Below are 27,922 nucleotides of genomic sequence, written 5' to 3'. Positions count from 1 at the left end.
TAGAGAAAAAAAATCTCCATAGCCACAAATCACATCCCTCAAAGCCAGTTTACTGCTAGGGAAAAAAATCTTAAGTGCATTTCCTATTAGTAGCAGATCAGCTGCATCATTTCATATGTAAAAGAAAGTACCTGGATGAAACAGACTTGAGCAGAGAACATGCTTTATTGAGAAGTATATATAGAAGAGCACATTCTACCACATGTGGGGTAGGGTTCAGCTTCTGTAAAAGGCCTTTACCCCTCAAGAAAACCCCTACTGAAGTTGCTTTTGGATAAATTCAACAGTGACACTGAAACTGGAGGGGGCTGCCACTGAACATGCTTAAAATCAAACCCCCAAACCCACAGTGAATATAAGTAGTGTACAGAGATGACAAGAGAAAGGCACAAATGACCAGAGTTTGGGACTGTGAAGGCTCCACAAGAAAACAGCAGTGTGGTAGGAGACCAAGTTGGGAAGGGTGACATGTCATACATCAAAAGCTGCCCCAAGATAGCAGGTTATAAAGGGCCAGAGAGAATTAGAGGGAACATCTCTTCCTTCACTTGAACACCAAAATTAGGAGACCAGAAACTAGGGGCATGGCAGCAAAGGCCAAAAAGGAAATGGAATTCATGGAGGGGCAGAAGTACTTTTTAGTCCTAGGGTGAGGCACCATTGAAAAGAGAAGAAAACCTTGGCAAGAGTAGCTACTCTGCCTTGGTGAATCGTGGACTGATACTGAAGTGATTTCCAAGTTTTCTACTTTTCTGAGGACGTTTGGACAAAACCCAGTTCAACTTATATAGAAGTATAGGTGAACTGTATCAGATTGGTTCAGGTGAAAAGAACATTGCAATATAATTAACCAACTAACGTGGCATGAAAGGGAAAACTGAAAATTATTTTGGTATCTGCAAATGTAAAAAGGGGCAGGGACTAAACAGAGAAGAAAATATTTACTACTGCAATTCCCTTCCACCAAGACACTGCCCATAGGTAGATTCAAAATACAGAATCACCACCTCTTAATTCTCTCCATCTCATTCAGAGTAATCCCTGGGAAACTCTTCAAAAGTATATGGCTCTGGTCAGCCTGATATGGATCAAAATATGTCATTTAATAAAAACTGGAGGAAAAAAAATATAAAATTAGATTAATGGACCCCTTTCAGTATAGACACATTCAGAAGTGCTACCTCTTCCCTGTCCCTCCACAAAATACATGTGTAAGGAGTAATTGGAAAGGTCCTAGTGGTGGCAACCATATTCGAAAGTCTGCTACCAGGTGGCAAGAAGCACTATTACAAACAGTTTAGAAGACACAACACAACCTCATGGGGCTAGAGAATAGGAGGAGAGAACCAGTGACTGGACAGGTACAGTACCATAACAGAACTCCTTGGGTCAGTGCTATGAGGGATCTGCGAATTTCCAACACAGATCCAATCCAGGCAACCTCACTGAGGCCGAAACAACAGTTCCTCAGAACCAGCGTCTGCAGTGTACATGAAGGTCGGAGCCAGGACAGTCCTGAGGGGGATGGCCTTCCCAAAGGATACTGTACTTGCCAATCACAAGAGCAACAGAAATGACAGACAGATCCCTAGGGTATGGATTCTTACTGCTGGGGTTCGCTGGCTCAGAGTGACAGATCACTTTAAGTGCCCTTGGGAGGGGTCCATTTTAAACAGCTTGGATCCATGGTTTTATTGGAGTTGGACCTTTTGGCCTCTTTGGCTATCCACTCATCAATCAGGTCCTGGGGAGAAAAATGGTAAAAATTATACACATTCAACCAATATGCCTTTTTTATAGGGATTCCCAAATGGCTTGGTCCAAAAGTGATCCTCACAAAGGTTTAATAATGTGTTAAATATTCTTTTGATTTACAAATTGCTTTTCTATCTAAACAATTTTTCCCACTAGGCCTTCAGTGAGAAATGAAAAATCATTATTCAGTCTCCAAGAATCAACTAAAAAAATTAAAAGTGGACACTGAGTTGGGATGGCATTTGTTAAAATTTAAAACCACTTCCACATGCCCTGGAGTTTGCAAAGATTCCTTTCTACATGTGGGCATTTTTTTCCAATCTAAGAAAATCAAACGATGTAAGTGCTGTGTAACATAAAGCTGCATAACTGGAGCTGCTTAACTTGTATCACCCAAATTTGAAACAGGAGCTTATCCATAGCTTCTGATAAGGATAAGAAAGAGATAAGCATATCAAGGCAACACAGACATCACTGCCAGCTAAAGAAATGAAACCAATTAAAAGGTGTACATACTGAAATTCATTTAAGAGGAAGGCTACCTTTTGGATCTTCAGACACCTACCCACCACCACCACTTTGCTCTGCTAAGCCTCAAGGGACATCCAGTAATGAACAAGGAGCTGATAAAAACCTTACCTGTCTCTTTAAAACTAGGTGTTTTCCTTTCCAATACTTAAGCATTTGAAGGGCTTGCAGAGTACTGACAATGTCCACAGGATTCACAGCCGTCTCCTGACTAATTTCTGAAAAAGTAGGGTTATTGAGAACCTGGCCAAAGTACAGACTGCCCTAGCAAGGTTCCTTTACCTTAGGGGAAATCCAAATGGCCAGTACTTCGCTACTCAATCCTAACATGTTCAGAAAGAATTTATAAAGCATTCATCTGACTATTCCAAGTAACTATAGAAAAGAGATATTACAACAGGTAATCACTCTTGGCCCCTTAGAAATCAAGGTCAAAAACAGACCAAACTAAATTCTTCCAACTTTGTATATATACACAGGGATAGTTTCTACTTAGAAACCATTTTACTTAGTTTGAAGCTCCTACATGTGCCAACACATCTGAAGGAAAGGAGTTTTTGCTTTTTCATGACTTTTGGAAAGAATTGGTACTAGCAATCCTGAATTTGAGAAAACAATTTATAAAGCCATTCCTAAGGGCCAAATGCTCTAGATACCTTTAGTGAGGGTCTCTGTGGTGGCCCATATACAGGGGGCCTTCCGTTCTCATATGCAGATGAAACACAGAATGAAGCATATCTTTGCAGGTTACAAACACAAACATGGACAAGTGGAAAACCTTTCTTAAGAGTCAAAAACCAACCTTTGATAGAAATCTCTTTGCCTTGAAAATTATGCAGGTAACGGAGAAGGACTTCTTTCCAATAACTGCGGTAACTTATGAGCCCCAGATCTGAGAGTGGACGTTCTGGGGAGCCAACTTTTTCTTCCACTTTGGAAAGCAAGTAACCTGCCAGGAACAGATACACACTTTCTCTAACAACAGCGTATCTCATCCTAATGGCAAGGACAATGTGCCTCCATGGAAGAAGTTTTAAAAAATACATTCACTTTGTCATATCATTTATGGTTCACTCATTAAATGAAATAGTGTGGTTGTTTCATATGCCACCTTTGTATAAACAAAAGGAGAAGAATGTATTTTTATTTATAATAGGCATTTTTAAATTCTGGAATGATTCACTAGAAACTTTATCTCTAGCTGTGTACTGGAAATAAGGTAGATGGGAAGCCTTGTTATTATATAGGTTTTTATATTTTTCAAATCTCTGAACTTAACGGACTATTATTAATACCACCGTTGTAGGAGTAGGGGTGCGGGAGGCCCTGAATCTGATCAAGCCACTAGTTTTAATATGTAACATCAATTTATACAAAATATATTAAACGAAACTATGGGAATGCAGTCAGCAAAGTTCATCCTCTGGAGAAACTCTACAAGACAACTAACCTAATTTCTTCAATAAACAAAGAGCAAGGAAATAATGGAAAGCAAGTAATCTGCCAGGAACAGGTTTCCTCACTCTTTATTTATTGAAGAAATAAGGGGAAGAAGGGGGGAACTTTCAATTAAAAGTGATTTTTACCAGTATTGGTGATTGTATACTTTGGATGGTTTATATGGTATGTGAATGTATCTCAATAAAATTGCATTAAAGAAAAAGTGATTTTTATAAGTCATATCAAGTAATCCTGATGTATCAATCTTATCTGTATACGACTGAAAAAAAAATCACAAAACCAAGGAAAATTTAATACTGTATTCAAATAATTAACATTAAGGAATTTTTTTAAAGATTATTTAGGTATAACAGATTTTACCTTTTAGAGACAGCAAAATAATTAAGGGTACGATTATAGTTTAAGATTGGGTGTCATGAAGTCAATGATGGGTACAGGAGTTTTTTTTTATACTATTCTACTTCTGCATGTTTGAAAATTTTCCATAATATCAAGTTTTTTTTAAAAGGCATTACCAAAAAAAAAAAAAGGTATTACCTATTCATAGATATACATCCCTGTCCCCTTACTTCCACCCCAGTGGATTATGCCATTTCTTCTCAAGTGACTTAAAAATGAAAGACTTAGAAGGCTAATTTTAAGAATTCTAATTTCAAATCAAAATGTTATAACACTTTGAATGGATACTGAATAATATCCATTCAAAGCCTCTATCGGGTATATGAATTACCTCTTACAAAGTAAGACCTTAAAAATTGACATCCAGGAACATATTTTAAGCCTTATCCACATATGCATAAAACTGTGATAATCCTAAAGAGCTTACTCTACCATCTTCTATATTACTAATTAGGTACCAAACCAATATTTCATTGGTCATATAATCACTGGGTTTAATGTGTTTTGGGAAGACTAACACTGTTCGGCTTTTCCCCATTTATTCATTCACTTAATAAATTATCAGTGTACTTCCATTACACATCAAAGATCGTATAGATCAAAGGATAGTATGACAAACAACAATATTCACATTGTCCCTGCCTTGTGGAGTTTACGACTTTGAGATTTCACTTACTGAAATCAATGAGCATCTTGCCATAGCCTTGTCTCATGTACTGAGGCATGGTAAGGATACAGGATACATTGTAGTTGAGGAATGAATTCTTCTCCTAAAATCAAGAGAAAACAGATGAATACGTCATGAGGGTTTGTAATCAGAGGTGCCACCACCAGCACATATAAAACAAGACTGCTTGGGGACAGGTATATGGAACTCTGTATTTCATGCAGGATCTTTCTGTAAATCTACAACTTCTATAATCAAAAAAAAAAAAAAAACAAAAAGACTGCTAGCAAAATACCTGGCTAGTACTGGGGAGCAGCTGTCAAGCTCACAGCTTTATAATGGCTAAAGCCATTAATCCCAGAGGTTTCCCTGAAAAATATCCAATCAGGTGACAGCCAGCATTGTCCGCCTCTGTCATAACATAGAACAGGAAGGGTTCCACATCATAATATAATGTCTTGTGGTCCAGAAAAAGTTTGGCCAACAGGCACAGGTTTTGGCAGTAGATCTGGAAGCAGAGATCTACTCATCTCTAAGATGGCCAGTTCTAGATTCTTTACCATTATGGAACAGGGCAAAAAGGTTAAGACTGCTGAGTCAGGATACAGCAGCCCTCGTGAAAACAACTATTCAAAAGGAGGCTGCCTGCTAGAGAAGGGAAGAAACCCTATGGAAAAGAAAAGAAAAGTGCTTCAACTCCATTCTGGAAGGGGATCAAAGAAGTCATAAAATGGGAAATGTTGTGTTATGCACATAAAAATATTTAAATTGCATCACAAAACATTTTAAAAATCAAAATCACAAAAGATCACCTATTTCACAACTCCCTTTATAGAAAGATCCAGAATAGACAAATTTATAGAGACAGAAAATAGCTTAATGGTTGTCTAGGGCTGGGAGGGGTTGGGGAAATACAATCATGGCTAATAGGTTTAGGTTTTCTTTTTGTAGTGTTGATGGTTGCACAACTAGGAACACAGCCACTGAACTGTATACTTTAAGTGAGTGAATTGTGTGGTATGTGAATTACACTGATAAAATTGTTCTATTCCACAAATCCAGAAATGAACAAGCTAGAAGTTTTCAATGAAGAAATGCAGATTTTCCTTAAGCAACCTTTTATATGTAACTTTACTTTACTTTTTTTTTTTTAAAGGAAGGGATGTCATGACTGCTCAGGGTACCACCTCTTCCTGTGACTGAGTTATCAGCTCACAGACGCCAACATCAATCACCCTGCTCTGGTCATCAGATTCTTAATCTCCAGATCCTGCTGACCTTGGAAAAATATCCAATCAGGTGACAGCCAGTATTGTCCGCCTCTGTCATAACATAGAACAGGAAGGGTTCCACATCATAATATAATGTCTTGTGGTCCAGAAAAAGTTTGGCCAACAGGCACAGGTTTTGGCAGTAGATCTGGAAGCAGAGAAAACAGAGTACATGTGTGGGCCAGTGACCTAAGTTTATCAGATAAAGGCCTAAAATTAAAGATAATACCATTGTTCATGAAACAGAAATTGTGTATTTTGGCCAACAGAAAAGTTCTATCTTCCTTACAAAATGTGATAGACAAAATACACTTCTGAAACCTGTGAATGCATAGTATTACCACCCCTCTTTCTTAAGTCATCAGTCTTTACCTTGTTCTTCTTGCCATCTACTTCAAACACAGAGATGGAACCTTTGCGATATATCTCATCACCAGGTGGGTGTTTCCACACACACTTAGCCTGCAAAAGAAGGCGATTCACATCAGGGAAACCCTGCCGACAAAATGCTGTTCCAAAGGTAAAAGGAATCACAGGTCAAACTTAGTTAACTGAGCTGAGGGACATTTGAACACATTTGAGAACATGCAGCAAAGCAAAGCAGAAAACTTTCCAGTACAACAAACAAAGGCTTCCAAAGTTATCACAATATACTTATGACATTTTTATAGCAGTTTGGAACAAGTTTTCTGGATTATATTCTGGCACTGTTTCAGCCCAGGAGATTAAAATCATCCACTATATAAAAACCAGATGAAGAAAAATACCCTTGCTTATTATAAAACACCTCACACCAACAGGAAATACTTAAGCAGCTTACTTCCAGCAGCTTAGAGTTGCTAGGTACTTTACTTTCAACTTTACCAGCAGCTTCTTATTACTACTTAACCATTATGAATGGCCTTTTTTCAGATTAGAAAATAGATCTACAATGATAAAAACTATGCTTCCCCACTCCTACCCCAAAGTATTTAGTCATACAAAGAAATAGGAGTGAGCCCTTCAGTGGCTAAAAAAGACAGGGCAGCCTGAGTGAGTAGCAGGAAGCTGGGGGGTAAGAGGGTGTTCTTGGCCACAAGGGACACAAGATAGCATTTTCCTTATTCAAATGTTAATAGTTTTAATGCAGTCACTCAGCTATTGCTACAAATAGGGAAATTCTTGAAATGTGTATGGGGCATTTTCTATTAAACGAATTTTATCCCAATTCTTTTTATCAACCCAAGAGTCATGCGCTATTGTAAGTATAAATTCAAATATTTATTAACTGGGATTGTTAAGAATGCTCCACCTGTTGTTCCTACCTCCACCCCTTTACTCATGCTGGCTTTTTCCAACAATAACCAAATCAATACAACAATTATTTGCTTAGAAATAGAAATCAAGCCAAAGAAATGCCATTTCAGCGATTACACCTGACGCAAAAGGAATAAGAAGAGACATGGATTAAAACAGATTTGTATTTCCTGAAATTCAATTTTTCAAACTTGTATAAATATAGATCTTCAAATATTCAGAATGTTTATTTGGTCCTCAAATCATTCAGAATTTGTTCTCCACCCCAACTCCACACTTGCAATTCTTGCCCTTTTTGGCTATTTCATTGGTTAGTATCACAAGAGGAAGAAAAAGGTATAAATGGTAAGCAGTTCATATGAATAAAAACACCAGTCAATTTCACACAATAAAACCTTATTTTTAGTTTATCTTCATGGTCTACAATCTGTGTCTGTGTCCAGTTCTTTCTGATACCATCATCTCCTGTGCTCTACTGTTTCTACCAGTCATTGCCTGTCATCTCCCTGCCAACATTCTGTTCCCATCTCAAGTCAAGTGTGCTAGAGCCTGGAGGGTTTTATCATAACAGCAGTTCTGGGCCCCAAAGCTAAAGACAGTGCAGAGTTGGGGACGCACAAAGAAACAGTATCACTAAACAGGGGAAAGAAGTATAATGACAGAATCATAGGAAGTTGAGGTTGTATATACTTAGTATATGGAAATTCTGGGAAATAAAGATGGAAGAGACACTATAAAATACCTTAGAGCAAAAATTATGTTGTGACTTTAGCAACAAGAAAAAGAAAGGTTTCTCTTTTAGAAAGATAATCTCCACCCCCTTTGTCTTTCTCCATCCCTTCTCATGACAGAAATTCCCTTTAAGACAAATCTTTTCATTCCACAATTAGGGAAAGAAATTTGGCTTAAAGCTGCAAAACTAGTAAACACATTTGTCAACAACACAATGAGATTCAAATCTTCATTCCTTTTTAATAGGAAGACTGTTTAAGAACTACAAAGTACTAAACAACAGGAGGGAGAGAATGCTCGTTATTGAGGTAGAAGGCACAGAAGGACTCCTTTTGTTAATTTCATACTTTGTCGCTACTCCATCTCCTTTAAGTAAGTATTCATTCAACACACATTTAATCTATTGCCTGGGCTAGGTGCTAGGGATACAAAGGTGAACCACAATGTTGTCCCTGCCCTGTCTCATGAAGTCTACTTTCATCTTGGGTGGGACATATAAAACTTATAGGCAAGGATAATTCATATCCCAAGGAAAAAATGAAGAGTAAAGAGCAGAAAAAAAGTCAAGGAGATACACACAACTGGATGTGGGTAAAGGCCATCAGCTACTTCAGATGCCCCCAGCACTAGTCATGCCTCAGGCTGCATAAATTTGCCCTGGAACATGGCTGTCATTGTCACAGCCTTCTTCCTCCCATTTCTGTGGACCACTGAGAGTTGCCTGGATAAATTCATCTTTAGGACAAAATCTTGAGAGACTATACTTGAGAGTCATGGCATTGGAACCCAGACAGTTTACCATGTGTCGGCGGAGTATTGTTTGGCTCTTCATATATTTTAAACAGAATTCACACATGTAGAGACGTCCCAGCCGTGCATATTCTTCAGGATAGGGAGAATGGTACCAAGTGTCAAGCTCATAACGGCCAAAGGCAATTGTTTTAATCATGTTGCTCCCCTCTGTGATTTGGCCTTGTAGCCTTAACTTCTCCTATTGCCAAGAAGAAATCAGAATTCAAAGCAGGATTAGAATTCATCATCTTTGTTTTAAAAGCCTGTTTTAAGCTCTTGATTGTGTGAGCCACTATGCTAGGCTATGAAAACATCAGACAGATTTGGCTTCTACCCCCAAGACACTTGCACTACAGGCAGCTACATGGGTAGGGATAACCACACAGGCTTACAGAAAACTATCTACAATGCTGGGAGTAAATGTCTCAACATGAGTGGTTTTTCTGTTCCCTAACACTGGGTCTCAACTCTAACATCAGGAGTCTTCGATAAAACTGCATTTTTATCAGTCTGAATCAAACTGAATTATAAAGGTAAACCACCACAAATATAAACTCCCCACCCACCCTTTTAAAACATTCTAAAAACTAAACAGAAAAGACTATCTGGAACGTGCCTTGCTCATCTGCATTAGTTTTATATAAAGCTGTGTGGATCAGTAGGACATAACCACAGTGGCAACTCTCCCACTTGGGTTTTTAAAATATATTTTTGAAATGTTGATAACAATATAATTCTGGAATGTACCATCTATAAAGTAGAAAATAGTCTTGCTATCTATTTCTACTCAGGGGCTATGAATTGGCTACAGAAATATATATAGTTTTTGGGGGGTACATAGCCCAGTAATCAAACCCAGGTCTTCTGCACATAAGGTGAGCCTTCTACCACTGAACCACCCGTGCACCCTACAGAAATAATTTTTAAGAATAACCAGGTAGAGAGTTGTGAAATGCTAGTCTTGAGAATGTTCTGGTTCCAGAGTAGGATCAAGAAAACCAAAAGCAGCAGCTAACCATGCCCTGGATAGTCAACGGTAGCTAAATTCTCCTACTAGAGGATTTTTTTTAAACAAAGTATTTGTTATAATAGAACAAAAGGGAAGATGAGATTCACTTTACAAATTAAGATTCTTTGAACACATTTTATCTATTAAGTCAGAGGTAAATGTAATCACCAGAATTTTATTAAAGCAAAGCTGTTAAAAATTCTGCCTAGGACACCCAAGGCAGGTGAGGTGAAAATTAATTGTAAATAAGAATCAGAACAGAAAACCACCTTAACACATCAAATATTGACTGTGTTAAAAATTAATTAATTCTAAAATTCCTATCAATAGCCCTTCCATTATTTCTCCTCACTGTTATTTTTAGTCTCTTATGTAAATGTATTGCTGGGCTGTGAGAGTTCCTGTCTGGGTTAAGAGGGGAACAGAGGAGCATCTTCCAGTCTGGAGGTTCTCAAAATTGCAAATTACCCAACTAAGACAAAGGGGCACCTTTCGTTTTATCCAGCTTTACCATCTCAAGCCAAACAGGTTTTCCAGGAGTTGGAGTAAAAGGGGGGGAAAAACTTTAAGGGATAAGTGAAAGAAGGAGGGGTGATGAGTTTTAAATATGAAAGGAAAGGGCAGTCTAGAAAAAGGACAGCTGAGGGGAGGAGAAAGCAGCAAGGCACACTTAATTCCCAACAAACTGACTCCTAATAATTTTTCTTGGCAGTTCTAAGTGCCTTCCACAAGTAGTCCTCAGTTTGGAGGTTCTAATACCTACCAAATCCTCTGAAGCCCGGGCTTGTGCTCTTCGGAAAAGATCCAAGTCATACTCGCTAGTCAGGTTTTCCAAGAGCGGTTCTCGAGTGTTCCCATAGGTCTGTCTGTGTTCCTAGGAAAAGAACCCGAGTGAGATACTCTCTAAGAATTCCATCTTACTTCATTTCAATCTATGCCAAACAAAGGGCCGAACATACCCACAAACTATCTATTTAGTGCCTACTATATGCCAGGCATTATACTAGGTGCTAGGAACTCAGCACAAGACATACTATTTATAATGCCAGAGATACCCACTACCTACCCTAGTGAATCTGGAGTAGAAGAGCTCCTACACCTTCTAAATGGAGTTATTTTCTTCTATCTCAAGGATCAGAACTCTATGCCTTCATTTCTTCATCTGAAAATGCGCATGACAGTACAAATAAAATACAACAAACCCAGAGGCAGTCTAAATTCTTATTAATCCTTAAGTCTACAAGAAACCTGGCAGATACTCCCTGATTAAAAATATATATATACACAGTACCTCTTAAACCTATCGCTTCTCGGCCTTTTGGCTAAGATCAAGTGTAGTACCTCTTAAATCTTAGAGTCTATGATTTTAGACTGGAAGGAAAATCTCCAGGTAGTTGTTAGGCACTAGACTACCAAAATATTTTTACTTTAAAACTCCAGTCCAAGTGCACAGGAAAAGAGAGCTGGACTCTAAAAAATGCTTTACTAAATATTAAGGAAAAGAAAAAGTCAAAGAAAATTAGAAGTATAAAAATAATCCAGTTTTAAATACGTTTCAAATCTTACCATAGCAACCACTCCAAGTAAACTTTCCCAGGAAAGAAATTCCGTAAAAGAAAATTCCCCTTTAAACCTTTGTTTCTAGCCCTTCCCACTCTGTTCTAGACTCCACCTCCCACCCAAAGAATGGAAGACAATGGCTGTTAAGTGGAGTGGATGGCTCATCCCAACAAGAACATTATAGATTTCACACATACATTAGCATAAGAAGGAACCATTCACTAGTACCTTTATCTGTATTAAAATTTCTTCAAGTTAATTTGGGCCCATCTGATGTATATATGTTTGAAATTGGATACTGTCATCTAAGGTTTAGGTTACAAGTATTAGCTATTTCTTCTAGTTTCAAGAAGTTAAAAAAAAAAAGAAAAGCTTACAAAAAAATTTTATCCCATACTTTTTCAATGTTTTTCATTGTTTTTACCAAGAAGGTTACTGAATAACCTATCCCACTTTACTGGAAAGCAGTTAAGATAGAAAACATGCAGATGCTTTTATTTCAAGATACTCTTAACGCTATGATTTTGGCCAAATTACCTAAGCCTCAGTTTACACATCTACAAAACAGATAAAACACCATCCACCATAAAGGGTTTTTACAAAGATTAAAGGAAAAAACACACTTAGAACAACATAAACACAGCGCCTAGCACCTAAGTATTAATAAATGGTATGATTATTAATTATTATACTTCTACTCAACTTGCAGATGAAAACACTGAACAGGGTTAATACACAGCCTGGTTCTCTATAGCCCACTCCTAGAATCCTCCATCTACAATAGCATCAACAGCAAACCCAAAATGGTCTGATGTAGATGTTTAGTTAAAAAAAATTCATCTCACAGTCCTATCCATCTCACGCTGGCCTTTATTTATTATTCATAAGATTATCATTTCAAGACAGACAATGATGACTGTCCTTTTACAAAAAGTAAATATAGAGTCTGGCATATTTTCGTCTTAGTGAAACCATGCTTTGACTATCTGTCTTCAGAAACCATGTATTTGATTTATTGTAATAATTAAATAAATGAACTTCCAATTCTATGAAAATATAAATAAATACGCACATCAGAAAAGGAGTAGAACGACACATAACAAATTGTTAACAGTAATTTCTATTTGGAGGGTGATTTTTATTGGAATTTTTTCTCCACTATATTTTGGTATTTCCAACATTAAGTATTAATACGTTTGTAATAAAATAAATCTTTACCTTAAAATTTAAATTTTATACACATTTTGGAAAGGTTTTTAATAAAAATGAGGAAAGAGTTCTAGATGTGTAAGTGAAAAAAGAATCCAAAGTTGAACACATAGTTAAGATCCTAGTTATATAAATAAAGTTTCTTTGTACATATAAAAAGCTAGAAGGATGTGTGGCAAATGCTAATCTCAGTTACCTTTATGTTGCAGAGAGTAATGCCACTGTATATTTTTCTTAACTGCTCCTTATTTTCTATTACAAGCACGCATTACTTTCATAACCAGAAAAAAATGTAAAAATACTATTAAAAGACCTACTCTAGAATATCATTTAATTAATGTCTTTTATCATATAGGAATTTTATTTTTCCATTAAAATAAGTGGACTACTGTTTGACTTGAATTTTTCTTTAGGCAGAAATTTCCATTCTTAGGCTATCTGTTCTAATGAGTGAACTTAACCCTTTAATATTATAGTGACACAAACAACTAGAAAATGCAATTTTTCTTAAAAAAATCTAATTCGTATTATATTTATTTTTCTAAGACCTTCTATTTCCACTTTCAACAGCTCATTTGGTGTGTGTGTGTGGGGGGGGGGGTTATAGTAAACTCTAATTGCCAGAGAAGAGTCTTTCTCCTTTAGAGAATACCAAATAGCAAACCTGAAAGGTAGAAGTTTAGAAATTCACAATGATCAAATATATCTAAAAGTCACATTAATCAAATATTTAACTTCTTTCTCCTCACCATATATTTCTCTTTCTGTTCTTTACTCAGCCCAGAATTTCTTTTCTTCCTGAGTTCAGCCACCTTTTCCTTATATCGCAGCTGTCTCTCTGTTGGTGCCTAGAAGGATAATAGAGAGAACTGAAAGGCTACCTAGAAAACTAGCTTACCTAGAAGGTAAGCTTCAAATTGAAAGTAAAAAAAGAAAAAAATGAAAGTGTAACTCAAACCAAGAGAAACTGTCCGTCAGTAGCAGTATTCTGAAAACACTAAGGCAATTTTAAAATTCCAAAATGGACCCAGACCACTACTACCCTTAACTGCTAGTTAGTAAGTTCAGGAAGGGAACCTTATTTTACTAATTAACCCAAACGACTTTAGTGAAGAATGGAAGTCGCCATCAAAGCAACAGGAATAAAATAAAGACTATTTTAATTCACTAATCATTCACTGAATGCTTATTGTTTTCCAGTAGCATTCTGGTCAGCAGTGATACAAAATGCTCCTACAAAAGTGAATAAAAATAGGTAAAATGAATAAGAATAGAACCCAATATAATGATAAAAAGTACAGCTATCACTTATGGAGTGCTTATTATTTGCAAAGCACTGGGGATAGGTACTATATACACATAATGTAGCTGACTCCCTAACTACCCTTTTAGGTAGGTTTTAGTAACCCCATTTTATTAACAAAGAAATAAAATTTAGAGAGGTTAGCCAACCCGCCCAAGACTGTACAGCTAGACTAACAGAACCACGATATTCAAATTCAGATCTGCTGGCCTCCAAAGCCCAAACTTCTCCCTCAAAACCATGCTTCCTCTGCTCCCCACCCTAATATAACCACAAAATGACATCATATGATGAACTATATAAAAATAATGCAACAAGGGGTAAACTAACATTTTGAGCAAATTACAATGGGAGTATATAAGGAAGAAATTCATTAATGGTGAGAAAGATTTAGGAAGAATTCCTAGAATAAATAAGAGTTGCTCAAGGCCTTGAATGATAAATAAAATCTCTTCTTTTTTGGTGCAGGTAGAGAGTTCTAGCAGAAACACAGCAAGAGTAAAGACTAAAAGTATTAGGCAGGAACAAGGAATTAAGTGCAACTAACACAGCATGAATGTTCAGAGAGGAAGGACAAGGAGGACAAAGACATCCTGGAAACCAAGGGAAGAGTGAAGTAGAAGAAAAATGACATAGTCAACAACTATCAAATGCAAAGAAGTCTAGTGACCTTAGAAACTGCCAGCAGAGTGGAGGGGTTGAAGTCCAAGTACAATAGATTAAAAAAATGGATACAAAATGAGGAAATGGAACAGTAAGTGCAAACTTTCAAATAATCAGGACTATCTTTCTATTATTAGTATCATTATTATAAATAGAATCATTCCTCAATAAGTTTTGTTTTCTGAACATTTAGTACTTGAAAAAACAAATATCATTCTGAGTTTACAAATGGAAAATCAGTTATTAGATGTACCATAGGGAAAAATAGGCATGGACACGCCTAAAGACAGTTATGGGGCAAAGGAGATCCAAGAAATGGATCTCAAACTGTGTATGGCCAGAGCTTTAACAAGGCCCATTACCTGGTGCCTGGTTGCATGCCTGTTGTTGTCATCTTGCCTGTGGGACAGCATCCTTTCTTCTATCTGCTTATCCCGGCTCTGTGCTCTCACCTGCAACCGTCAACAACGTCAATAAATCCGCCTGATTCTAGACTACATTAAAAGCACAAACACAATAATAATCCCTTGATTTAGGCTGTACTTTTAGTTTCAAAGGGTTTTCACATTTATTATCACAATCCCTACGTGAAATAGATAAAACAAACTTTACATATTTTACATTTTCTCAGCCATTAACTGAGAATCAAAGAAGTGAAATCATTACCACTAAATGGTGGTAAAGCTAAGACTTAAGTTAACTCTGATAACTCTTAAACTGGACTCTTTCCACTATACAATGGATTAAGAATAGAGTAAAGAAGTACAAAGAAAAGTCCAGAAAACTTGGGTTCAAGTCTATACAGACACTTCATTCTAGTAATATGAACTTAGACAAACCATAATAGCTCTCCAATAGTTTCAATTCAATCATATGGTAAGTGAAGACATATATCCAACTACCTATTCAACTTCACTAAAACTCATGGTCAAAACAGAACGACTGACTCTTACAAATCTGCTTCACCCCAAATCTTCCCCTTATCAATAAACGGCAACACTATCTAAACAGCTGATCACGTCAAAAACTTGAACACTATTCCTTCTACTTAGAGCATTCTCTCTACTTCTAGATCTTCACACTACTGCCTATTTGCCGTCATCTACATAGCACATCAAATGCCAATTCTCAGATATGCCTTAACCACTCTAGCAAAAGCAGTGCTACACCACATTTCCCCAAAAGTCACTTTCTATACTTCATTCTTGTTTCTCACAGCATTTATCACTTTATGAAATTTAGTTATTAATTAATTCATGTTTATGTTGCCTTCCCTTAGGAGTTCCTCAAAGGCAGTCTTTTATCTTAGTAACAATGTTTGGCACATGCAGCCACAGATACATATGACTGGATAAAAATGGTAATATCACGATCTCAACAGTGTACTGGGAAATTCAGAACAATCAAGGATATGCAGGTACTTTAGAAACTCTAGAGCTTTGAATAAATGTGAGGAATTAGTCAATGTTTCCATGTGGCATTTTAAATGTAATAAAAATACATCATCTTTCAGAAATTCTCTTGATTCTCCAAGCACATGTTCTAGTAGTTAAAGATATGGATTACGCTCAGCCTAGCTCCCCTTGAAAAGGGGGGGGAGGAAGTGGGGGAAAAATCAGGATAGAAACATTTTGCTTTTTTCAGCATTTTCTTCCCAAACTGAAAATTTTCTCTTTTTTAAAACATAAATTGCTTATGACAACACGTTCATTTTGCTACAAGGCAACAATTTAAAAAGTTATAACTTAGTAAGATATTTATGTAAAACTATCTGAAGTATCAGAACTTTAATCTAAAGACAAGTAGCAGAGGACAATTCTCAAAAACTCAGGGATCAGTTATTTTCAGAGGAAGAAGTCCCTAATGTTTCGTCAGACAGCAGTACAGATGTTCACAGAGCTCCTCCCCTGTGTTGACCTGGTCTCAAAATGAATAGAAAATTGCAAGACCCACCACTTAGTCTTGCACAAAGAGTAGAAGATACCTCCTTGCTTATTTAAAAGATTCAGAAAGAAGAAAAAACAAGAATAAGGATCCTTGACTTTAAAATCCATACTGGCATTTTGAAAGTATATTATTTTGCTAAAAGACAAAACACAGTAAGGAAATGTTTCCCCTGTGGTCTACTTGAAAACAAGGGAACAAATTCCTCAACAGGGGAGAATTCATGTTAGCTAGGGAATCTAATTTTTCTCAGAATTAAACGGGCACAGACAAGAATAAACCTGTGATGCTGGCCTCATTAACAAAATAACAGAAGCAACAAAAGCAATAATACTTTGATCTAATAATACCTGAACAATCATTTAAAATATTTCAACTCTTGCTTCACATAATTAGTTATTTGGTTCCATCCTTGCAGCCCACACAATAACAGAGAAGATAGAATCCTAGGCTCTACCCCTAAGTACTTTATCCCAAAACCCAAAGATAATACAAGAGCTGTATTTTTCAGAAATTTAAAAGAATTAGCCAAGAGTAGGCCAGACTGAGAGTACAAAAGGGAGAAATATTTAGCACAAATGGACAGAAAAAGAGGAAAGGAGTTCAAATCAATGCATAAATATTGAGATCACACATTTATGCAAATTATTTATTGTGGAAGAGGTCCCTAGCAGTTTTTCAAGTCAATGCACTAGAGGTTGATGTTATTCTCCTTGCTAATTTCTTTCAAAATATACCCATCATATATTTTTAAAACTGTTTCTTGTTTTTCTTTTTTATTATGTTTCCCCCACTAGAATATAAGATCGAGGATTCTGCTCATCTCGCTCACCACTGTATCCCCAGTGTTTAGCAAAGCACCTGGCACAGGAAGCACTCAGTAAATCCTCAGTGACTAAATGAAGAGAATCCAATTACCTTGCATTCATCAGCAGAGAGGTTATGATACAGCGGGCATCCTGAGATGGAGAAATGTCTCTCATGTTTTCCTGTGAGGTGTCCTGTTAAGGGGAAAAACTTGAGCTCAATCTAGAAGACGATTTAAACCTAGAAAGAGATATTTTCGCTACAACAATCCTGTTCTGGGCTAGATCAGTTTAATCAAATATATGCCTGATCACAGACTGAATCCGCCAAAAGTAAATGCTGTTAGGGCCACAAATTACATACACTATAAACTCTTTTCTTCCACAGGATGTCAATCTTGGAACAAACTTGTGTAAGTTCAATATAAATAGCAGTTTCTTCCACTTGAAATATCATAAAGCTGAACATATATAATAAAGGCATAAAATCACAAGCAGGAACATATTATTTTGGTGGATGAAATTTAATTCTCCTATGCAATATTAATAAAATCATATGTATAAATTTATAAATATGTATATATATAAATTTTCTTTCTATTATGCAGGATGAGCCAATCTGAACTTAACTCCTTTAAATGGCCAAAATAAATTTTCTGAAAAATCAAGAAAGAATGGCCTTTTCTATTATAAAAATAAATATATTTTGATAATTTTGAACAAGATATAATAAACTTTTTTTCTAAGGGATTTTTGTTTCATTTAAACAAAACAAGTGACTTAGGCTTCTTCTATAATCAAACTTTTAAACAGGCAGTTAGCACAAGGCTTTCTTAGGAAGGGAATATGTTAATGATAACACAGAAGCTCATTTTATCTAAAGGGGTTTCTCTTCATTTTTCCATTTTTTTATGGGGTTTTTGAAAGTACTTCCTTTTTATACATCTCTTCAACCAAGAGGTTTACAAAATACCTAAGTCTGAGAAGGATGATGAAACAATGCTTATGAGATAAAAAGTTAGCTAAGGTGACTTCCAAGTCCACAGAAATCTCTACCTTTCATGGAAAAAAGACATTTAATTTTGGGTAAAGGAGATACAGGGATTTTAAAAAGTATACCATAAGATTTATAGAGTAGGGCGGGCCATGGTGTCTCAGTGGCAGAGTTGTCGCCTGCCATGCCCGAGACCCAGGTTTAGTTCCCAGTGCCTGCCCATGCAAAAACAAAAACAAAAACAAAAAGATTTATAGAGTAAGCTTTAAAGGGCAAAACCAGGCCAAATATTGGGGGGGGGGGGGGGGGGGAATTAATCTCAACACACAGGCTACCATTTCTTTGTAACTATATTATTAAAAATGTTAATTTTGGAGATCCATACCATTTATCTTGGACATAGAAAACTACACTCAGTGATCAAACTCCAGGCATAAAATGTATAGAGCCATTGCTACAGTGGGCCATTTTTTCAATATTCTGTATCCAATACTTTTGAGTAAATAATTCTGTCTCATGTCTTATTTTACAATATGAAAATTAAAACAGATCTAACATGTCCATATCAAAAACTTTAAAGAGAGATAGAGGACCTATTGACCTAGCAATTCCAGTTCAATGAATTTTCCCCACAGATTTTCTAGAAAATACATACGTACAAAGCTCAGAAGAGCTAAAATGTTCAAAAAAGCTAATGAGAAACAATCTAAGTGTCAATCAATACGGAACCATTTAAATGATTATTAATACAATGGAATTCACAGTATCCATTAAAAAGATGGAACTCTAAGTGCCAAAAATAAAAAATATGCATGACATACAACCACCGTATAAGTATTTTTCCTTTCATTAGCAAAAAAGAGATATATGTACACATATATATGTGCTTATGTATGTATACAGACTTTCTAGAAGCATTCATAAAATCTACCAATGGTAGCTATACATCTAGGGCATATGGTTCTGAAAGTATGAGTGCTTTTACTTATGCACTTCAAACCCTTTTGTAAGTTTTAATTTTTCACACATATTTTTATATTAAAATTTTTTAGAAAGTCACATTGTTTTGAAATAGGATCAGGAACGATTTGGGGAGCTCAGGTTCATACTTTTCAAACTCCACCAATATATTAAAACCAAAATTTAACGTAAATTTTCCTCTGATGCAAAAGATTCACATTTACCCTATGTTCCACCCAATCAAGGGGGTAAGCCCTGGGCATACATGACACTTAACAGGGCCCCCACTCTGACTTAATCTCCTCCTTTCCACCCAGGTTACTTGGTCCCAGGCATGGTGGCCCTTAAGTACTTCTCAAACCTGTTAAGCAAATAGCCTCTGCAATTGCCACTCCCCTACTCATACTCAATCTCTCTCAATTCTTTGAGTTCTCTGCTCAAATGTCACTATATCAGAGTGGCATTCTCTGACCACCATATATATACAATAACATCCTACCCTCTGGGCACTCGCTGCTTTATTTTCCTTCACAGCATTTATCTCCAGTTGATGTTTTATACATTAATTTATCTACCTGCTTTTCCTTCTCCAGTTGGACTTAACACTTGATGAGGGCAAGGGACTCTTGACAGGTCCACAGCTGCATTTCCAGAATTTAACAGTGTCTAGTACATGGCAAACGTTCAATAAATATTTGATGAATGACTGATTAAACATAGTAAGTAAAGTAAAAGTAACAATATAGGAATGCATGGATAATGATTAGCAAAAATTGAGGAAAGTTCCTTTCTCTGCTGTGTGGCAAGCAGATCTCCCCTTCTTAAAGTATATTAGCCATCTCTGATACTAGTGTTTATAGAATGTTGTCTATTCTTAGTTTTTTTATTACTTGTCCCAAATGGAATCAACTTTAGGCCTGAAACAACTATCTCTGAGTGGTGATAATGGAATTCAGAGGAACTTTTGCTCTTTATATGCATTTTGATAAGTTGAAATTATACAACAAACTGCAGCTATTATTAGGAAATAATCCAAATAAATTACAAGAATCCAAATAAATAAATAATGTACTGCTAGCCTCCAAAGGAGGCCTTTTTCTGAACCTGACGGCCACATTCAAAAGCTGAATGTGTAATGCAGACTCAGGAGCATAAGGTCCCTTATCTCCCAGTCAGTGCTCTCCAACCCTAGATACTTTAAGCCCAGCATCTGCCACCTAAGCTCACCAAAAAAGCACATATAAGATTAAAACCATTACAAGAATTCCTAAGGCAATATAATAAGGGGTAAAAAGTCAGTCTTAAGAAAACAAAGAGCTATTCACTTAACTGAGAAAGAATAGTTTATCTTGTTTTTACTTATTCAGTACACAAAGCCACAAGACCAAAACTACTGAAGTCACAAAAGGCCAGGATCTCACATGTACCCTATTAGTGTTGCAGCTTCTTGAGAAAAAAATTACTTTTACGATTTCTCTTAATTGCTAGGATCACACAACCACAATTCTATATCAGCTTATGCTTCCACAGACCTCATTAAGCTTGTACTATTTTTCATACAACGAGATATTTGAAGATAAGTGGTCTTCCATTCTGTTTTTTGTTGAGAAAAAGAACAGGGTTTTCACTGGGGAAAACTCTTACCTAACTGCATAATTTATGGTAATTTCCTTGTAAAGAGATCAGAAAAAAGTTATTATTATGGACGGTAGGCCAGGAAGTAGAAATGCTTGCATTCAAGTGGGCAACTCATTGAGCACACGACCACTGAAGAGCCTAAGAAGCTGGATCACAACAGAACACAGAACATTTCCAAAGACAACCACAGAATACAGGGTGTTACGAAGCCTGGGCACACTAACCTAGAGAGTTACAGCCTGGTGTAGGACACTTCATATTGAAATTGTAGCTTTCATGGAAGCGACGGCGCTTCGGGCGATGAGAGAGATCGCTGCCTGAGTCCTTCAGGGACATGTCCTTGGCAATGCTCTCATCATGAGATACGTTGGGACTGGAGATGTCTATGTCCGACTCAGAAGAAGGTGCATTCCCAGTTGGAGTTCGAGGTGGAGACTCATCATGATCAGCTGCATTTTTAGTTTCTAAAGCAAATGTGATTGGAAGAACTTGTAAATGGAGTTCATGTATTTATGTTTATTACTCAAAAGAGTTTATGGGTTTCCCAGATCCTATTTCTATGATTTAGCCAGTAACTTTTAGCTACTATCTGCTGTAAGGCTAAGTGGAAAATGAAAAGTGATACCAACACACCATCCTTTTTATGCAACTTAAAATCAAGTCCGAATTTTTCTAATATATTTCGCTTGTCTATGTTCCCCTTAAGACCCCAACCATGAGTAATCAGTGGATGAAAATAATAATACAATTGTAATAATACTGTCTTTCATTGTAACAAAGATACCACACTAATGCAAAATGCTAATAACAAACTGGGGGTGACAGTAGGGGTGGGAAGGAATATGGGAACTCTATACTTTCTGTATGATTTTTCTGTAAATCTACAACTGCTCAACTTAAAAAAAAATTAAAGAAAAAACATTGGATGAAAGTAAATTTTTTTAAATTATCATATTACTCTCCTACCAGGAGCTGCATAAGATAAATGAAAATGGTTCTTTCTAGATGACACTGAGGTGGCCTAGTGGGAGAGTATAAATAGAATGTGGACTCTGAGTTAGCTCATTGGTAATCTAACAAGCCAAGCTTGAAATTCCAGAATTTAAGTTAGTAGTTGCAAACCAAAGGCCTACCAGGGCTGGGTGAGTAACACATAGGAGTGAAGCAGGTATGGACCATGGCAAATGATTAGCTCACTCTCCATCAAACAGGAACAACTACTACTGAGCTCAGCCAATTACTGCTGTGAGGGAATGACTACCCAGTGTTCCCAGATCTTTCCATTTTTTTAAACGAGATTAGAAATCCAGGCTTTTCTATGAAATCTCCTTATTTTCAAAAACTGGCAATATAGCTTTTAGAACATTTAAACTCTGTACAAAAGCACACATAATCTAACAAACCAACCAACCATGTTGGCAGGTTAGAAAAAGCTCAGCAATCTGCAACCTCTACTCAGAAATTCAGAGACAAATGGATTAACAAGCACGGCTCTAAGAAAACTGATTCATGCCTTCTTCATCTGTGGTTGAGATCCCTCCTTCTACTTAAGGTCTGAGCTAATATACCCCAGCTACTGTGGGTCCCAAGAATCCATTACTACCAACGCTACTGTCTTACGCTACTGTGTAAGACAGAAGAAAGGAATCAGGCAAATAGCATACACCTAGCTGAATTTAAACCTTTGCTGGTATTAGGCATCTACCTGCAGTTGCCCCAAGCCCTCCTCAAAAGACTTGAATAAAAGCTCTGTAATGAGTCCAAATCATACCATACTCACTCACCTCTATCTGAAAAATCAACCACCTGCTCAGTTTCAGAGCCAGAGGAACGAGTCTGCCGAAGAGGGTATTTTTTTGGAGTCACTGGGGTAGGTTGCTGCTGACTACGAGTCACTCTCCTGGTAGAATAAGCAGGTTCCTCAGTGCCAAAAGACTGCAAATTTCGAACAGGGCTGGAATCTGAACCCAATTTTAAAAGATAATAAAACAATTAGAGAAAAAAAGAAGGAAATCTGTTTTATTTCACAGACTCCTCCTTCTCTTCTTCATATTTTAAAAAATACAACAAGCCTTTAAAACATCTATAAAAATATAAGCAAAAGAGACTAGAGCTCAGGTACAGAGATACAATATAGGGTAGCAGTAATAGTTTAGGTTCTGCAATCAAGGCTAAACTTGGTTAAATTTCACTCCACCATTCCAACTACTTGTGGCATCTTGGGGAAATTAAATCTCTCCAAAGCGTGCTTCCTGATCTAAAAATAGGGAAAACAATAGTAGCACATTCCTCATAAGGTTGTTGTGAGGAATAAATGAGATAATGAATGTTAAGCATTTAACTTGATTCCTGGTACACAGAAGTGTCTTATAAATATTATTTGCATCCTTTCTTTCTTCCCTGATTCATGCTTTCATCTGTGGTTGAGAAGGCTCCAGATCCCTCCTTCTACTTAAGGTCTGAGCTAATATACCCCAGCTCATAAAACAGCTGTTCTATTACTGAAGTATAACAATATACAAATATTTTCCCTCCTTTAGGATTCATTTTTTTCTTCCTGATTGCCCTCTGATAGTCTTAAGCAAAATCATAATAGATTAATCAAAAGAAAGAATACAGCTTTTTAAATACTTTTTTTTAAACATGGGCAGGCACCAGAAATCAAACCCGGGTCTCTGGTATGACAGGCAAGAATTCTGTCTCTGAGCCACCATTGCACTGCCCTTTAAATACTTTTGAATGACAAAACCTATTCTGAAGCACACAGTAGGCTTTACTTCTCCAACTGATCATGAAATAAAAGAAATACAAAGCAAAAATTAAGTCACATTTTAAACAAATTTCCTAATACATAAATCTTACAGATTCTCCAAAGAAGAGAACCGGAACTCTCAAACTTTGAGATGAATAAAGCTAGCACTCAGAAAGTTTGTCAGTTTGTACACCTCCAAGGGGCTCCATTCTCAATGTAGTCTATGTTTTGCCTTAGAGAAGGCCACCTTACAAAAATTACACTGCAAATGCAACCCCTAGGAGTCAAGCAATTCCCTAGTAATGAAGTACAGTAACTAGAAAGAGACCCAGACCTCATACATTTTCTAGCTGTTTCAAGTATTTACAACTTTCAGATGTCCAGGGCATGACCACTGACATCTTCTAAGAATCCTATGCCTCTTCCTTTGCAAAATGCTGTTCCCTTTGCCTAGAACACCAAGCCCATCATTTCCTACTTGATCCTTTAAGATCTCATTCTGGGAGACCTGTTCTTAGTTGGCTGCCCTACCTTGAGGGCAAGAACATAATTTTTCCATCACTGCATCCTACTACATAGCATAGTATTTGAATTATACTAGGCATTTATCAATACTGCCATTGTAGAAAAAAACTTAAAAGTTGCAAAATCAAAGACAGCTATTCTTTAAACTCTTAAATTTAAAAATAAAAAATTAAAGACAGCTGTTGAGAAAATATTCCCTCTTTCTTGCTTGAAAAATTGAAGTTTTTCTCTGTTTTGCAACATGCATTTAGCAATGATCAAATCAGCACTCAAAGCATATTATAATTTTTCTTTTCTTAATCTTGTATCTCCTACCGATCATCAGCTTTGCACATTTCAACCTTCTTTCCTCCCCAGGGAATTCTAGAGTAGAAGCAGAAGTCAAGGGTGCCTTCCAAATCCAAGTACAGATGGCTAATGGCACTAAAGAACCTAAACTTCCTTCCAACTCTGAGAGTCTAGATTTTTTACTATTCCCCCCAAATTCTGGGTATTTACACAATGATGTTTGGGTACATTTGTATTTATTAAGTGTGTATCTGACTATATTTCACAACTAAATATGGTTTCAGAAGTACTAGGCTCCTTCAACTATAGATTAAAGATACTATGTTAAGTCCCTAAACCTAAACTGTTGTGATAGAAAATGAAGCGGTAATATTCCCATTTTACTGAAGGGAAAACTGTAGTCTAAAAAAATTAAATGACTTATGACATACATCATGGCACACTCTAACATGTCACGTTATGTCATAGTTCCTTTGGGTCTACAAATTGGATGGCACCCCCAACAGAACCATTTTTAAAGACCTGATACATATACAGTTATTCATTCTGCATTTCACCAGTTTCTGACATCTATACCAAGATAAGGGACCAGTTTCCAAATTAACTACCACAATAACAGACTGACCAATGGTCAGCTGTGAGTGGTCAGAGAGAACAAAGCCTTTTACCTTGAGAACTCTGGCTCAGCCTGGCTGAGGAGCGGGTGACTCTGGCAGATCGCCGAGAGGTGCCATCACTCTCTGAACTGTCTGTGTGCTCGAGATCTGTAGAAAAATCGGAATCTTCGGTTCCATCTGAACTACTGCCTGCATTCCTCTGTAACACCATAGATCCAGACATTAGCACAGAAGTATTTAAACTATAGGATCGTGTTAACAGTGGAAATAAAACAAACCATGATGCCGAAAACACCAAGCTCTACCTCAGAAAGGATTCCAGATACAATTCCTCCGCCAGCCTAGAGTCAACTAGCCTTTATTAAGAACATTTAAACAGGTAACCTACAAATAAGGTACTTTTGTTAAATAAACAAAAAATTAACTCTTACTGTATTATCACTAATTCTGAAACTAATCCATTTGGAGATAAGCATAACAAAAGTATCCAACTCAAAAATGGTCTGGCTGATGTATCAATGCACATGGAAAGTCCAAATCAGTAAGAAAAATGTTTGGCTAAGATCCATTCGACTTCAGGTTACCTTTGTTCTAAATCTCCACAAACAGCTATCATATGTTAAGAAACCATGTGCTAATTCAAAATATCATGGTCCTCAACTATGTTACCAAGAGAACTTCCAGAGAAAGAGAAAAAGAAAGAAACTCTTTCTTATGTCCTCTCCCCGTAAAGGTTTCTCTAAAAGGACTGGAAAAGGCAGCTTGCATGTGAAAAGTTGGGGATATTAAAAAACAGATTTTTAAAATAATGTTTTCCTAAAAATTATTCGTCAATCATTAGCTTCCTCAGGAGTGAATAGCCATAAAGATAATTTTTATCAACTGAGCACTAACACTATATCCTTTAATCAGAGAAAGGAGAATATTTACTAAAATACAGAGCTTTGAACTACAAATCCCTAATCCTTTATTCAAAATGCTTGGGTCCAGCTGAGTTTGCTATTCATTATTTCTTAGATTATTGGAAAGAGACTACTTCACATACAAATAAAGCCTATAATCAAGCATATTAATATTTCTGCAGCAAAATGTGAAAACAGTAACACTAAATGCGATATATAAAAAACATAAATAGCTGCTGGACAGTTTAAGACAGATTTTGACACCAAATAAATTGCTATAAAACTTAAATTTTCCAAAGATATTTGTATTTGGGAATTGCAGAAGGGGGATGGTGGACCTATTCCAATGCACCAACACTATTCCTGCATTTGGTGAGCCTTAAGATAAATACCACCTACCAACTCTAGGTCATCTTAGGAGACCTTAAATATAATACATATTTTTAATTTGAAAGTCTGTGCAGAAATGGAGGCCACAGAACAGAGTCACAGAATGGATGGAGGGAGAGTCCTAAAGATCATCTAGTTCAATTATCCAGATATTTCAACCCCTGATCACCTCTGAACATTCCTTCCCAGCTTTACCCAGGCTTTCACCAATATACTCCCCATTTACTCCAGAGCAGATTTAACTGCTTCCCACTGCCCTTGTATTACATATTTCTCCACTTAGAGAATGCATAGACTGTCTTACCGTTCTGTATGTTTTCCTCATGAGACTGCGAGTCCCTTAAACTAGGGATTGTCTAAGTAGTTTTCCAATCCCCAGCAAGCCAGCCAATAACAAGCAGTCAAACCTTTCTTCAACCAAATTAGATTTGTTGTTTAGTCCTGGCTCTGCCATTGCACTCACTTAAGAGTGGTTTTGGGCACACTACTACTAGGCCTCCGTTTGCTCAGTTGTAAAAAGAGAGACGGGGTGGTTCCTAGGTAATCCTTTAACTCTCTTCTAATTCTAGAAAGTTTCTGCTTTTACAAACTGCATTTTCTAGGCGCTGCTGAGCTAAAGACATAAAGAAAAATTAAGACTTAGACTCAATAGGCCTGAATGGATCCCTTGAGAGCGGACACTGGTTCCACAGCACCGAGTCCTCTGCTTTGTTGTCACCGCCCCCGCTCGCCCCCCCCACCCCGGAAAGAAAGGAAGCCTTAAAAACCCCGCCTCTACACCTATCAGCATCCCCACCCAGAAGGGAGGGGTCCCGTGCCGCCCAATAGAGGTCCTGCTAAACTGCGCCCCCACGGGACAGACTGCCAAGTACAGCCAATCAAGAGAAGAGGGATAGTTCTCTACAGCCAGTTAGAGCGCGGTAAGGCCGGGCCCAGACACCGCCCCCGCACGCGGGGAGGTGACCGTTGGATCCAAATGGGCGGTATCACCAGCCAATCAATATACGTCTCGATGTTTCAACAACCAATTAGCGATCAGAACGCCTCCGATCCAGCCAAGCAGAGGGCGGGAATAGTAGCAAGCATAGGCCCAGGCCAGGGTCGGGCCCACATTCTTCTATCGAGTACAGACGGAAGAGAGGGTTGCTGAGCTAAGTTGGGGGAGCAGGAAGTTGGTCCCCAACCACTGTGAAGCGTGGCTAGCTGCATCACGTTGCTCAATCGACTGTCCTCAGAAACCCGCCATCCCTCCCCTCTCGTTTTTCTCACCTTTCTTCGCGGCATCGCCGGCGGCTGCGGCCCGACGGTTCCGATCCGGGCAGCGGCGGCAGCAGCAGTAGGAACGGTGGCTCCGGCGGGCTCCGTGGCGGCCTCTGTAGCAGTCCCAATCCTGCGGACGATCCCAAGTGCCTCCTGCCTCACAGCGTCGAGAGTCTTCTGCGCAGGCGCCGCGGGCTGAGG

The 27,922-nt window shown here is 37.4% G+C and overlaps 1 protein-coding gene and 1 pseudogene across 5 annotated transcripts; one reads left to right on the top strand and one right to left on the bottom strand.

Moving 5' to 3' along the window:
• Nucleotides 1–146: 146 nt before the first annotated feature.
• KAT7 (lysine acetyltransferase 7) lies at nt 147–27,922 on the bottom strand. 5 transcript variants are annotated; one of them, XM_077164718.1, is made up of 15 exons: nt 27,731–27,921; nt 25,221–25,368; nt 22,772–22,948; nt 21,212–21,451; nt 17,508–17,590; nt 15,008–15,097; nt 13,429–13,527; nt 10,674–10,784; nt 8,909–9,100; nt 6,454–6,543; nt 6,089–6,229; nt 4,820–4,913; nt 3,086–3,232; nt 2,395–2,501; nt 147–1,744 (listed from the first exon to the last, which is right to left on the bottom strand). In XM_077164718.1, exons 1-15 carry the CDS (start codon nt 27,743–27,745, stop codon nt 1,643–1,645), a joined length of 1,836 nt encoding a protein of 611 aa, XP_077020833.1. In that variant the 5' UTR covers nt 27,746–27,921; the 3' UTR covers nt 147–1,642. The 5 variants fall into 5 exon arrangements, with proteins under 5 accessions (XP_077020833.1, XP_077020832.1, XP_077020835.1 ...); XM_077164717.1 differs by lacking the exon at nt 27,731–27,921 and adding an exon at nt 26,766–26,899; XM_077164720.1 differs by lacking the exon at nt 15,008–15,097 and having other exon boundaries at nt 27,731–27,922.
• Nucleotides 11,213–11,342, top strand: LOC143689336 (U2 spliceosomal RNA; annotated as a pseudogene).

The sequence above is a fragment of the Tamandua tetradactyla genome, chromosome 6 (genome assembly GCF_023851605.1).
Source record: "Tamandua tetradactyla isolate mTamTet1 chromosome 6, mTamTet1.pri, whole genome shotgun sequence".
In the NCBI taxonomy this organism is placed as follows: Eukaryota; Metazoa; Chordata; class Mammalia; order Pilosa; family Myrmecophagidae; genus Tamandua; species Tamandua tetradactyla.
This window is presented reverse-complemented; position numbering and strand designations above follow the sequence as displayed.